This window comes from Peromyscus maniculatus, chromosome 3 (assembly GCF_049852395.1).
Source record: "Peromyscus maniculatus bairdii isolate BWxNUB_F1_BW_parent chromosome 3, HU_Pman_BW_mat_3.1, whole genome shotgun sequence".
NCBI lineage: Eukaryota > Metazoa > Chordata > Mammalia > Rodentia > Cricetidae > Peromyscus > Peromyscus maniculatus.
In genome coordinates this window covers 76,615,332-76,628,930 of record NC_134854.1, presented here as the reverse complement: position 1 = coordinate 76,628,930, position 13,599 = coordinate 76,615,332, and the positions used below count along the sequence as shown (strand labels likewise).

At 44.6% G+C, this 13,599-nt stretch overlaps 1 protein-coding gene across 5 annotated transcripts in view; it reads right to left on the bottom strand.

Moving 5' to 3' along the window:
• The window catches only part of Creb5 (cAMP responsive element binding protein 5), a 402,021-nt gene that overhangs the window by 19,007 nt on the left and 369,415 nt on the right, over positions 1 to 13,599 (bottom strand). For all 5 annotated transcript variants that reach the window (XM_006982222.4, XM_076566830.1, XM_076566832.1 and 2 more), the window contains one exon: positions 575 to 898. In XM_006982222.4, the coding sequence (XP_006982284.1) occupies positions 575 to 898 (324 nt within the window). The remainder of the gene's footprint in view (positions 1 to 574; positions 899 to 13,599) is intronic.

The following is a 13,599-nucleotide window of genomic DNA, read 5'->3' as shown; positions in this document are numbered from 1 at the left end:
CTCTCTCCATGTATGCCTGCACACCAGAGGAGGGCACCATATCTCATTATAGATGGGTGTGAGCCACCATGTAGTTGCTGGGAATTGAACTCAGGACCTCTGGAAGAGCAGCCAGTGCTCTTAATCACAGAGCCATCTCTCCAGCCCTGCTTAAGTTTCTCTTCATTCTCCTATCAGTATTACCTATTTTTTTAGGACAAACTTTGTGACACACTTCCAAAAATACAGAGTTTTGAGAACTTCTAGTTTTCATTTGTTCCCTAGAGATTTGAAACTGAAATTTACTACATTGTTTATAGAAATTATGACCCAATCCTGTCCTATTGCTCACGAACACTTCTGAGGAAATGCACAGAGCTCCCCAGAACCCCCAGAACATCAGATGGAGAACCTAGGCTTATTGAACAAGGCAGCAATAGATGATTGCCGAGTTAGTGCTTGTGCTGTTAACATGCGAAGAAGAAGAAGAAGAAGAAGAAGAAGAAGAAGAAGAAGAAGAAGAAGAAGAAGAAGAAGAAGAAGAAGAAGAAGAAGAAGAAGAAGAAGAAGAAGAGAAATGCTGGTGAAGGTCTACCTGTGCTTGGTTGCCGGTGTGCAGGGGTGGGTGTGGCGAGGTCTGGTGGTGTGCTGGGTGTGCATGAAGGTGGGAATGGGAGTGGTGATGCGGGTGGTTCTGCTGGTGGTGAGGCTGTGGGTGGGGATGGTGTGCGGGGTGCTGGTGCTGGTGCGGATAGGGGTGGTGGGGAGGCAGTGTCTGGTGCTGATGCGGGTGTGAGTGCATGTGGTGGTGCGGCGTCTGGTCTTGCCGGGAGCCCATCATCTCCATCATGTGTCCGATGGTGCTCATGTTCCCGTTGGACATGGCAGCAGGGTGGTGAGTCAGTGCGGCCTTCAACCTCTGAAACAACAAAAGAGGGGGAAACCGAGGTCACTCATGCACACGGCAGAGATTTTGAAGCAAAACAACTCATACATTCAATTCTACAATATTTTTGGTACTATAGTTATGGTGGCTTTTGTGAGTGGGTAGCTTTGTAGCACCTCACTTTTTAATGTATTATGATCGGTAGAGAGAGGGCCACTGTCTACTCTGTTAATTCAACTGTTATATCAGATGCATAGGATAGCCTATCAAGGTTTACTAGGAGGTGTTTCCTACTGTACCCCTGCTCATCATGTCCTGTTAGCAGAAAAAAGGTAAGAACAAACCAAGTGAAACCATTCAATATAATAATGCCATTAGGGAAGGGCTCCTAGCTCCCACCCTGACCAGTGTGCAGGAACCACAAGTATAAAACATTTTTTCTCTCAAAGGATTTCTCAGATGTGAGGAAGAGATCACATCATATGTAGCAGGCAAGAAAATTATTAATGCTGTTTTGAGAGTTCAACTCAGCCTTAATGATCCATAAGGCAACGTAAAATTATTTTGCATGTATTACCATGATGTTTCTCATGACCTCACCTGATAAGCGTGTTTTTCTCACATAGTAACTTTCTTCTAATTTTAAGTGTGAAGAGAGGAAATTAGAATGATCTGTGGTATTGCACATCACCTTCTGTGATGGCCACCAAGGTATACGCCCAACAAGAAACTTCCTTCCTTACAAAACAGGCAAGCACACCAACAGCTTCCACCTGAACCTAGAGCAGAGGCAAGCCCCTGTCGCCAGACAGATTTTTCCCTACTGTGTGCTTCACTCTCTCAGTTCAGAGACCCCGCTCCCAAGCAGCTGTTGGTGTTCATGCTTGCTGTTCTGCCACGCAACTTGATTTATGTAAAGGAAATTTCATTTCATATAATATTCACAATGTGAGATACTATTTACTCCCCCCCCCCCCCCCCCCGTCACTCAATCACTTAAAATGTCAAAACCATTCTTAGCTTACGATATGTACCAAGTTAGGGCACAACGTGAGATTTGGCCTATGGGCTGGGTTCATTCGGCTCTCAATCAATATTAACCCAGTTCCCTGAACCTTGGTTGCTGTGTGGGAAGCCATCCTAATTCTGTGGTCGGTCCCTGGTGCTACAGTTGTGCTAAGACATGAGTGTAGTTATTCCTCAGAACTGCGTGTTGGGAGGACAGGAGAGTCTAACTGGCAAGCTCCCTCATATCAGCTCTGGGAGGACTAGTGGGCTCAAGTTCTCTCCAGATTTCTGTTCTGATTATTTGATAGTGCTGAACACCACCGAGACAGAGAAGAACGGCCTTCCGATGAAAACAGATGCCACGGGACTCTGAGAAAGCACACCAGTCTTTCTCAACCAAGTCAGATAACCAAATCTTTATTTAAACATAAAGTGCTCCCAAAGGAAGACAGGATGGAATACCATATTGATACAGATCACCAATACAAATGTTTTCTGTATCTTGATTCAGCAACCACTGAGTCCACTAGACCTCTCGGCATGAGCAGTAGCCACTGCGGGGGCAGCATGGACTTGCTAAGGACAGTCAGGATGAAGGTGAGCTTCCTCAATCCTGGAAAAGCCTAGGCCTTGGGACTGTGTTTCTACTCCTCAGCTCTGTGTTTGAGAGATGAGGTCATTGTTTTTCTAAAAACAAACAAACCAAAAATGCTCATTATAAAAAATCTAAGCAAGGCTTAAGAGTGCAGTGAAGTCAGTCATTTGGAGTGTTGTTGGTACCGGTGGGTGAGCAGCATTCCAGAAACCCATGCTTGCAGATGTAGAAGGGGAGGAACAGGTGGGATAAGTGTAACATTGGAAATCATAATGAATGTTTGAAATGGAATGAATTGCTTCAGATAGTGGTTCCCCCCCTTAACCAGAAAGCCTCTGAATGCTGTTTCCTAATTTAAAAGAGAGAGAGAGAACAAAAAAGATTGTGTTGAAGTTGTGTTTTAAGTTGATTTACTGTGTAGTGCCGATGGGCCTTAAGCTTCATTACAAAAGCATATGGCGTGCATGTAATCCCAGCACTGAAGAAGATGAGGTAAGAAGCTTTCAAGTTCAAGGCCAGCCTGGGCTATATGCAGACATGCATGCACACACATATTTGTTTCATCATTAAAACATTCAACTGGTACAAGAGTAGTGTGTGAAAAAGTAACAGCCACCTGCCTAACGTTCTCCCCTCATACTCTAGTCCCAGTCCTCTGTTGCGGCGGCAGGTACCCTCAGACAATGATTTCTACGAAGTCCATTATATATTGCTTTCTGTTACTTGAACCCCTTTTATCCATAAAAGTAGCTCATATGAATGACCAGGCGTGAACTGAGCACTGGCCTGTCCTCACTCTCTGTCTATAAATACTAAGTCCTTAGGCTTCAGAACAATACTTCAGAGCTAACACAGGGGGAGGGCACCTGCTCAGGCATGGCCACTGGTAAGGGCAGGTGCCAGTCTCTGAAGGGGAGAGTGACGGTGGGAAGTCATGCCATCCACCCTCTCCTGGAATCAGGGATTAATTGTGTCATGGTACTTCCCCGTCACCGAAATGAAAGACAACAAGAAAAGGAAGGGCTGGTAGAGTTGTTAGATAGAGGTCACGCTGCAGGGTGCAGAAGCAGACGTGTGTGTCTGGTCCTCAGCAGGCAGCTGGAGACGGAAGGCACTCTGTATGTAGGAGGAAGGGAGGGGGCCGGTGAGAATTTCTAGGAGGTCTACTGCAGTACAGGGCCCTCCGGGGATGGGCCTCCTCTCTCTCTCTGTATGTGTGCGGAATTCACTGTTCCATCCACTCATACCAAAAAGGATACGGTGAGCCTTGGCCAGGCCCTGCTCTCCCCAGGCAGTCCATACCAGTTGACCTCTTGGCCCCAGAGAAGCATCATCTGCACTACAGACATAAGGCCTCTGTGTCTGATGCTCTTATCTGAGCTGGCTTTTCCTTTTCTTCAGACATTCTGAATATAGAACGTTTAGCTCCAAACTGCTCACTAGTAAAATCCTCCCTGCTTTCTGCCCAGAGTCAGTTCCCATTGATTTATGTTCCCAGTACAGCCATATACCTTTTAGAAAAAAAAATGCATCTGTTTCTCTATAACTTTTAGGATGACCATTCCATTAATATCCATTAATCACCCGGATCATGAGATCAGGACCATTTTTGGATTTTGTTAAGTGTTAACTTACCAGCTTCAGTACAGAGATTAATACATAATTATACATGAAATTAATATATGAACAAATGAGTGGTCATTCCAAGGCTTAGCGTGGAGACGTAGCATTTTCGTCTTGGAAAACCACATGTGGTTTTTGCTGGGAGGATGATATATTTGTTAGCAGAAGTCACGGAGGCCATTGACCCCTAGAAGTGATAGCAAAGGACCTACTCCCCCCGTACCCAGCCTTCCCTCTAAAAAATGGCAGAGAAAAAGGAAGCATATGGCTGAGAGGGGTGCACACGAATTCACCTTCATGTCTCTTTGAAATCAAGGCATGGAAAAACCAAAGCTGTGCTGGGGTGGGCCGTCCTGTTGTCTCTTCAATGCTATAACTGACTTTCCCACCTTTAATTAGGAGCAAATGGAGCCTGACAAATACATACTGTGTACCAGATCTTCATCTCTCAAATAATTAGCTTGTACTGGTGAAGGGAAATTACTTGATTGCCTCAAGTCTGTTCTTGTATGTTCCAAGCCAAGGCAATAACACTAGCAACGCTAATAACATTCCATTTAACTATTTATTCACCCAGCAAATATTTATTAGGGTTTGACTCCACGCCAGCACTGCACTGGGCACTTCGTTATTTGCTGTCTGAAGTAAATGGGAGATACATCAAACCAGGGCTTTTAAAAAAAACAGTGGGGAGAAAAAATACACCATGGTATGGCAATGAAGACGTTGGCTCCCCCTTAGAAAAGCTGGGGCCTGGGTTGAGTTGATCCTCCAGCCCTCGGCCTCCATCACAGTTGACGGCAGTCAGCCGTGCAGCTGCCCTGCACATGTCTTCTCCCACACCCCTAGTGCCACTTCAGACCGGTTTGGGGCAGTTCTCCCAGTCATGGAACCACTGCTCCCCTGTGTTGTGGTACCCAAGGGAGCACATGCACTGTGAACCATTAAAATACCCCCAACATAGATGAATGCACCCCGCTGTCTGAGGTATGAAGAATGATCAACAAATGAGGCCAAGCTGTATTTTGCAAAATGAGTTTCCTTTCTGAAGCGGAGAGGTGTCCGGTTTTAAATAATATGCTGTCAAATGCCAGGAAAAGACAAGAGCTTGGGATGGACATTAATGAACAAATAAACAGATTATTTTTTTTCAGCTCTAAAAATGAGGGCTGTGACTGAGCAGGGACTGCAGGAGAGAAGAGAAAAATTTGGTTGGCTTTCTTTTTTATTTTATTTTTTTTTTATTAAGAAAAAAATTTCATTCATTTTACACACCAATCAAAGATCCATCTCTTTCCTCCTCCTGCCCTCCCCAGTCTCCCCCTCCCAACCCACCTCCCACCCCCCACCCCCCAAGAAGGCAAGGCCTCCTATCTGTTTTGCTTTGGACTCTGACACACAGCTGCCTTCTATCAATTAAAGGTCATCTTCGTCCCATCCGCATGTTTTATCAGCTGCTTGTTCGCTGCTCCTGGTGGGAGTGCGGGCCTCTTGCCCTGGCATTGCGTCCCAGTAAGGAACTAGCCGTCCACCCCTCGCCACTTCAGTGTGGCCACTGCTGAGTGCCAGGGTGCCAGGCCCTCTTGAGTGAGCTCCGTTTTGTATCCCAGTGCCTTTTGTGAATCTCAGGTACCCTCACGCCATCCGTCTCACAAGCATGTGGGAATGTGTGCTTGTGTGAGTACACACCCACCCACACACATAACACAAGCAGGCACATACACACCCACACACACCCCAGGCAGTCTTTCTCCCATTAGCAAGTTGTTCACGCCAATTAGAAACATTTGTGTAATTGTAAGAGCTCCTTCAGTGAGGTGGATTGCCTGTGTTCATAGCCTCAGAAAGTCAAGCCAGATTATTAAATTTTACTTGAAATTCAATTGGGTGGGAGGTGGAGAAGGTGGGAACATTCTTTCTAGAAAGCTTGTAATTATAAACTGCCCTTTGGTATGTGATCACACCAAAATAGAGTTCCTGGGCTCACCACAAGTAAAAAAGCTAGCCAAATACAAATGTGGCAAAATCTGTATTTCTATTTCACACTTAACATAGTGACTGCCACTGTCGGCCTCCTCAAAACATTGCTTCAAGGTGCAATTTCTTCTTTCTTTAGCATCCTCTACATAGTTGTTCCAAGGAAAGGATTAATACCAGCTTCTGATGGTGCTCAAGTGGTGTGAGATCAAAGTCTTTGATAGATGTGAGTTTTTGGTACCTGACATCCTTTACTTGCTGGGACTTCTGAAATTAACATAATTAATTAGTTCATATAAATAAACAGAAATTAAGTCAGTTATGTATTCACTGATTTTAATGCCTACAAAGATCTAATTTAGATTTGAAGTGTATTCTAACTTAATAATAGAGTGGATGACATGGGAAAGGAGCATCAGCTGTGAGCCTCATATGTACAGCAGATTTTAATATCCAAGCCCATATGTGGGCTTCAGAGTGTCTACTGAGAATTACTGTATGAGCTGGATTCTTAGAACTCATATGTCTCAGAAGTGTTATGAAGATAATTAACTAAAATCATACTTGTTTTTCATTAAAATCCCTTTTCCTCTGGATTAAAATACTTTGGTTTTACTTTAAAATTTTTAAAAATCCAGTAAAAGCTGAAAGAGACAATGAAGTATCATTCATACCATAACACAGAATGTCACAAACTTTACAGTGTATTTTAAAAATCTCGACACAAGTCACATTTCTATGAAGTATCTAAAACACACAAAGCTAGAGACCAGACTAGAAGTGGCTGGGGACTGGGCAAGGGGCGCAGGGTTTCCTTGTGAGAGACAGAAACGCGTCGGAAGTGCAGAGTTGGGAGCCACACAGTCTGCGGAATGGGGTAAGAGCTGGTGAGAGGCACACTAGAAAGTGGTTAATTTCGTAAGAATTTTGTCTTAACTTGAAAAACATTAAAAATAATCATAATGCAAAAAACTGGGTTTGTGACTTAGCAGCAGAGCTCTTGTTTATCCAGGGTTCCACCCTGTGCTGGCTAATTTCATGTCCTCTTAACCCAAGCTAGAGTTGTTTGGGAAGAGGGAACTTCAGTTGAGAAGATACACCCATCAGATTAGCCTATGGGTAAGGTGCAGGGCATTTTATTGCTTCACCATTGATGTGGAAGCTCCCAGCCTCCTGAGGATAGGCACCCCTGGGCAGGTGGTCCCAAGTGCTAGAACAGGATGAGCAAACCACAAGGGCAAGCCAGAAAACAACAATCCTCCCTGGGCTCTGCTTCCAGGTTCCTGCCTTGAGCTCCTTCCCTGACTCTCCTGGGTGATGAACTACAAGTTGCAAGGCCAAATCAACTCTTTCCTCCTTGGGTTGCTTTGGGTCATGGTGTTTGATCACAGCAATAGGAATCTGAGACACAACCTCAGCACCACAAAGATAAAAAGTTAAAGTAAAAGCTAAATGGGAATCTCTTTCCTTCTGATGGAGTGCTGACAGGCACTCCAGACTTCATTTGACAGTCACTGGGATGCCATGGAAGCACAACACTGTCTATAAGAGAACAAAAAAAAAAAAATGCTTGGCTCTAAATGCCAACAGTCAACAGCAGGTTTCCAGTGTTTGTCTCTAGGACTTTGTCTCTTCAGCAAGACATTGGACCACTCCTTTTCTTGCAACACAGTAATCTGACAGCTGATATGAAACCAAAAGGAACAGCAGAAGACACGGTCCCAACTTTGTAACACAGAGTGTCATAGAAACTTAGCTATGCTGGCTGCCAGTGCTACAAGATTGCCCACCAAGGAAAAGTCAACAGGAGGGAAGCAACACCTATGCTTGGTTAGAAAAACGAATAAAAAAAATCCTCTGTCCAAAAACAGTCTAAGGAATATGGAGTGTGGCACAAGTACATGTGGAACAGGGCACGGGATTTTTGTAAAGCATTCCTGGGTAATGCAGCCATCAAATCAGCTGAGGTAGTTTTCCAGTTCAATCTGTAGTACTGGACTAGGGAGCTCTTCATGCAAGACACAGGAGTCTGATTCTTCCCTTCACTGGTCCTGCCATGTGTGAGTCCATGTCTCCTTCCCGTCTGTCCTCCTCAAGTGTTAGCATCCTCCCCAAATGCTAGCATCATCCCTCCCCAGTAGCCGGGTTTTCTCTGGGGAGTATTTCAATCTTTATTTGAGCGTCATGTGTGTTTCATTTCCCACCCCGTAGGATTGGGATGGGTGTCTATTATTCACATGTCCAGGCATGTTAACCTGTTTCAAGTGTTCATTGGTTTTTAATTGATAAGCTGATCCATCTATTCATGTTCAGTAGCTAGGCAGAGACAGTGGTTCAGCCGACAATGGTGTGTGTGTGTGTGTGTGTGTGTGTGTGTGTGTGTGTGTGTGTGTGTGAAGAGATGAGGAAGACACCTCACAATTTCACAGTTTGCCACTTTAAAAAACCTGTATCTGGCCGGGCGGTGGTGGCGCACGCCTTTAATCCCAGCACTCGGGAGGCAGAGGCAGGTGGATCTTTGTGAGTTCGAGGCCAACCTGGGCTACCAAGTGAGTTCCAGGAAAGGCGCAAAGCTACACAGAGAAACCCTGTCTCGAAAAACCAAAAAAAAAAAAAAAAACAAAAAACAAAAAAAAAAAAAAAAAACAAAAAAAACCTGTATCTGGGTTGCCCTCTCTGGTCCTAGGCATGGCTTGGACGCCAGGTGAGAGTACATAGCTCTACAGCTCTCTGTTTGTTTTAAGCACTGAGCCTAAACATTAAAAGATGACCTTGATAGTAATTTGTCCCCTAGAAAGTAGTATCTGCCAGTTTCCCTGTGGATTTTAAAGGTACCGAGCACATAGTGGACTGCCTGCAAGCTGCCTCCCAATCCCCCTGAGCAGTACCTTCCCATGCCACGTCTTTGAAACACTGGTTTGTAGTTTTCTTCATGGAAAGAACCCTTCCAGTAGCAACAGTCGGAGAATAATCTCTTTGTCTTGTTACACACACCACTTAGCCCTAAAACCCCAATGCCTGCAAGCCTAGATGACTTTAGGGGAGGGCTCATTTCCCAGTATTATAGAAGAAAATGCTATTGGGAAAACGCAATCCCTTGTTGCGTTATTTCAGATGAGGTCTTACTTGGGATCACAGGCAGTAATAACATACATTAGAAAAACACAGAACTTGACATTTGTAATTCACCATGGAAACTAACATGGCACTGAGTTTAGGGTTTTAGCTTCACAGAAGTCAGGAGATTTAGAGTTAAGTTCCCAAAGGACTTCATTTCATATGTGCGTCACGGGGCCTTTCCTGGCTTGGGATCTAAGATTTGGCAAAGGAGGTACAATGAATAACGAAGGAAAAGGCTTCCTCCTCATGCTCAGCTTCCCATAGTCCCTAGGAAGACGGCCGGAGAACAACTTTCCATGAGTTGTACCCTTTAAACGCTCTCCTTTGCCTGAGTAGGTGACAATAATACCATTGTCATGTCTGATGCTAGGGGTGCAGGACTTGGCAGGGGCCTACTTGAGTGGACCAGCCAATTGCCACCACATCACCTACTTCTGCAGTGGGTCATTTTCCGTGCTCTTGTGAGGACAGCTGCAGTCAGTAGGCAGTGCCCTTAGCTTTCTCCCCAGAGGGCACCTCAGTCACTATGACACCCAAACTTTTAAATCTGAATTCTGCCCCCAGATTCCATAGGAACTGGAGGACATTGTGTGGACACATCGCTGGCTAGCCCTTCTGAGATCTGTACACGATAAGATGCTCTGAAGCATCATCTTTTGGCTTCATTCCAGTTATATGACATCAAAGCCCCTCCTGGAGTCTTTAGGGTCAAGGGCCCTGGAATTGCTTATAACAAGAAATCTCCAGGTGTGACCCTTATTTCTGGGGTAGGTGATGGTATCCACACCTGAGGCTATTTTACATGCTCTGTGTGTCCAGTCCTGCTGTGTCACTGATCTTCATGGGTATGGAAGGAGAGTGGAGGGTGATAGAGAGTGGTTGATACCAAGGTGCCATGTAAATTACTCTTTGGGTTTAGGGGTGTTAGTGATCCAACAACCAGTTGCAAAACTAACCTTTGATGGCTCTATCTTCATGTTAAAGAAGAACTCCAGGCCCACCCTTATGATCTAGGTTTTTATTCTTGACTCAGTAGTCATTTGAGAAAAAGAAAACACATTTGGCATTAGCCCCATGGCTCTACCTACACATGCTGTCCTTGTGAGCATCCTGGTCTTCTTTAGCAGGGAGAGCCTACAGGAGACTGAGAGACTCAGGAGATAGGCCAGCATTGTCTAGAGGCATCATCATACCCAGCCTTCATGTGTGTCCTTGAAAACCACGTGACAGAGAACAGAGGATTCATGAGGAAGGTGGGCACACATGCGTGAGCACTCACACATGCTAGTGTATACACATACACACAAACACACACACACACACACACACACACACACACACACACACACAGATCTTTTCCTTGTCCTGGGTGTATACAATTTAAAACATTTCAAATGTGGGCAGGGCAAAGTTTTATAGTTTATGAAGAACCCAGCCACTATATATATATAAAGGTGTTTTTAAGAAAGCTTTAAAATTATGACCAAGAAGACAGCATCTAGGTCCCTGTGAATCTCTCCTACATTTTAAAATGTACTTAGTAACTGTATTCTGAGAAACAGTATTTTAGGTCTTTGTCAGGCCTCAATTTTTACTGTTTTTTGTTTTGTTTTGTTTTGTTTTTTCAGGCAACAGTGTCAGAGTACATTTGTATGTTACTAGTATCTTTAGTTTTAGTTCACTTTCCTTCTTCCCATTTCTGTTGTCTCTGTGAAGCTACTCCAAGGAGTCTGAGATCTAAATCAACTGCTTTACCCCCTGAAACACAAGCAATGGAGGTGATGGGGTGGGGAGCAAGCAACTGTCTCCTTAAATCACTGTCCCAACCGAGTGCCATTCTAAAAATGCCAGCTAGAAAGCTTTCCAGTTGATTGATGGATTGAAGATGGCCGCTCTAAGAAGTGGTCTCTCAAGCTGAAGATAGCCTTGTCTCAGTCTGTAGTCTTCTCTAGCCCCAATCACTTGTTTCTGACTCCACCTTGCTCTCAAGCAACTGCCCCCTGGGGGCTGGGGGTGGGGTAATAGTTTGGGCTAGCCTTCAGCTTCCTGAAGAGTCAAGGCTCCTTGAAGGTTCCCGGTCCATGAAGAAGGTGGCACGGGTCGATCCCCCACATTTGGAGATGCAGAAAATTCTCGTGAAGAAATCTTAGGCCATCTGCTTGGAGGCTCGTGAAAGGGATCTGAAACTTGGTGGTTTTCTCTAGGGTGCAGGCTGCTTGGCTGGGCTGTTGTGTGGTTAGAGGGGAGACCATGGGTGACAAAAAGCAGGATGTGTGCGCAGGGCCGGAAAGGAAAGGGCAGAGGGAAGGCGAGAGACTGGAAGTGAGGAAGCTTCTACCAGAGGTGGGAAATGCCTTCTACTTGAGGGTCTGATATCTGTGTTCGGAGATGAGACAGGGGATTGAAAGGGAGAAGTGAATGCAAGACGGAGTCCAAATATTCTACTCTTAGAAATAAGTTCAAACCCTGTGCCCCCCTTTTTTTGAGAATTATCTACTCCACCCTAATTTCAAGATAAATTAATCACCAGAGGGTTATTACCAAGGAATTTCTTCATTTCTCCAATGTCTGGCAAGGAAATCTGTTTCTGATATGATAGATAAGGAAGAAGTTGCATCCAGTAGGGGTATGTTTTTTTTTTTAATAGGAATAACATTATATTAGAAAATTCCCCACTTCTGTAAGGTTTTCAAACCATATGTGGTTAACCAGACGCTAACAAAATGGTTCACCAAACATGTCAACCACCAAGCCAGGGGGAACAGTGACAGCAGTTTTAGCAATGAAGAGCTGTTCTCCCACTTCCAAGTGCCCTCCAACCAGCCCAGCCCCCAGCTGATTTCTGAATGGCATCCTCCATACTGAAGGAGCCCACTCAGGTCTGCAGTCAACACATTTAAGAGTACTTCTCCAGTCAGGCAGCCATTGTATTCTTGGGCAGGTCGGACTAGTTCCTCCATGGTCATATTCATTGACCTGGCCACCTGGTTTAGCATACGACACTGAGCTTATCTGAGTAGAAACTTTTTTTCTTCAGTTTCTCAGTAATACCTGTAGGAGTGGCTGTGCACGTCCACATGCCTGTGTGTGCATGCGTGAGAGTCACAGTATACATGTGGAGGTCAGAGGGCAGCTTTCAGGAGTTCATGCCTTTCCTCCCACCATGTGAGTCCTGGGGATTCAACTCAAGTCCTCAGGTTTGGTGGCAAGTGCGTTTTCCCACTGAACCCTCTTGTTGGTCTTAGGGATCATTTCCCAAAGAGAAAACTCTATTAATATTTTTTCTTGGAATTATTTCAGTATCTGCTATTTATTTTTTCTCCTTTTTTTCCCACTCAAAACTATCCTTGACTTCTTTCCAATGCTTATAAACTGAAGGAAGTCCATCATTACTCAGTCTCCTTGGTGGGTACCACATACTACACACTTTGCTAAAAAGGAAAACTGTTGAGGGTCAAGTGCATGACTTATTATAGTAAGCATCATTAGCTCGGAGTGGAGCCATGTTTTAAATGAGCCCACTTGGTTCTATTATTTAGTAGCTTAAAATCCTTTCTGGAAGTTGGAGGGATGGCTACTAAAATTCCATTTGTAAGCCAAGAAGAAATATGCAGATAACTCCAACTGTTTCCTCTAAGAAGAAAAGGGGTTTAAAATCAGATTCCCCTATGAGAAATACATCTAAGTGCTTTTGTTGATTCTATTCAATAAGCTTAAGTTCAGCCTGGGTACCCACTACTGCTTCTCTTGGAAGCAATTGGCCTTCCTGAAAGGAATATTAGAGAGATGTGGGCAGAAACAGAGGCACACAAGTCCTTTGCTTCTACTACCCCAGGTAGTATGTGTATGTTTCATTTACAGACAAGTGCACATGGCAGGACCACCCTGGAAGTCCACGAGTGTGTGCCCTATCTATGCCCACAACACAGATGTAGGTTGGCTGCTCGAAACAGCAGTTCAGTTCCTCTTCTCATTTAAACCTGGCTTTGTGGGGAGGGATAAGCTCTCCAAGTGTATATTGCTCTTTGCTTTGTTTTCAGATTGCAAGAGGATAGAAACCCGGGCCCTGCATATAGTAAGGAAGCCCTCTACCTCTGAATTATAATTCCCAGCCCTTGGTTTTATGAAACAGGGTTTCCCTAAGTAGCCCAGGCTAGCCTCAAACTCGTGATTCTCCTGCCTCTGCCTTCTGATGCTGGATCATAGGCATGAGCCACCATGCCTGGCCACTCTTCACCTTGATTTCAGATCTCTGTAACAGCAGTCATCAGTTAAGCAGATGCTTTTCTGTGGATGATGGGGTGACGGTCCAGATAAAACCCATAGTAAGTGGAAGAAGTAAGTTGAACATGTAGTCAGCACTTTTAACCCATCCGATGTTTTTTGAATTAACTTTTGAATATTATCAAAA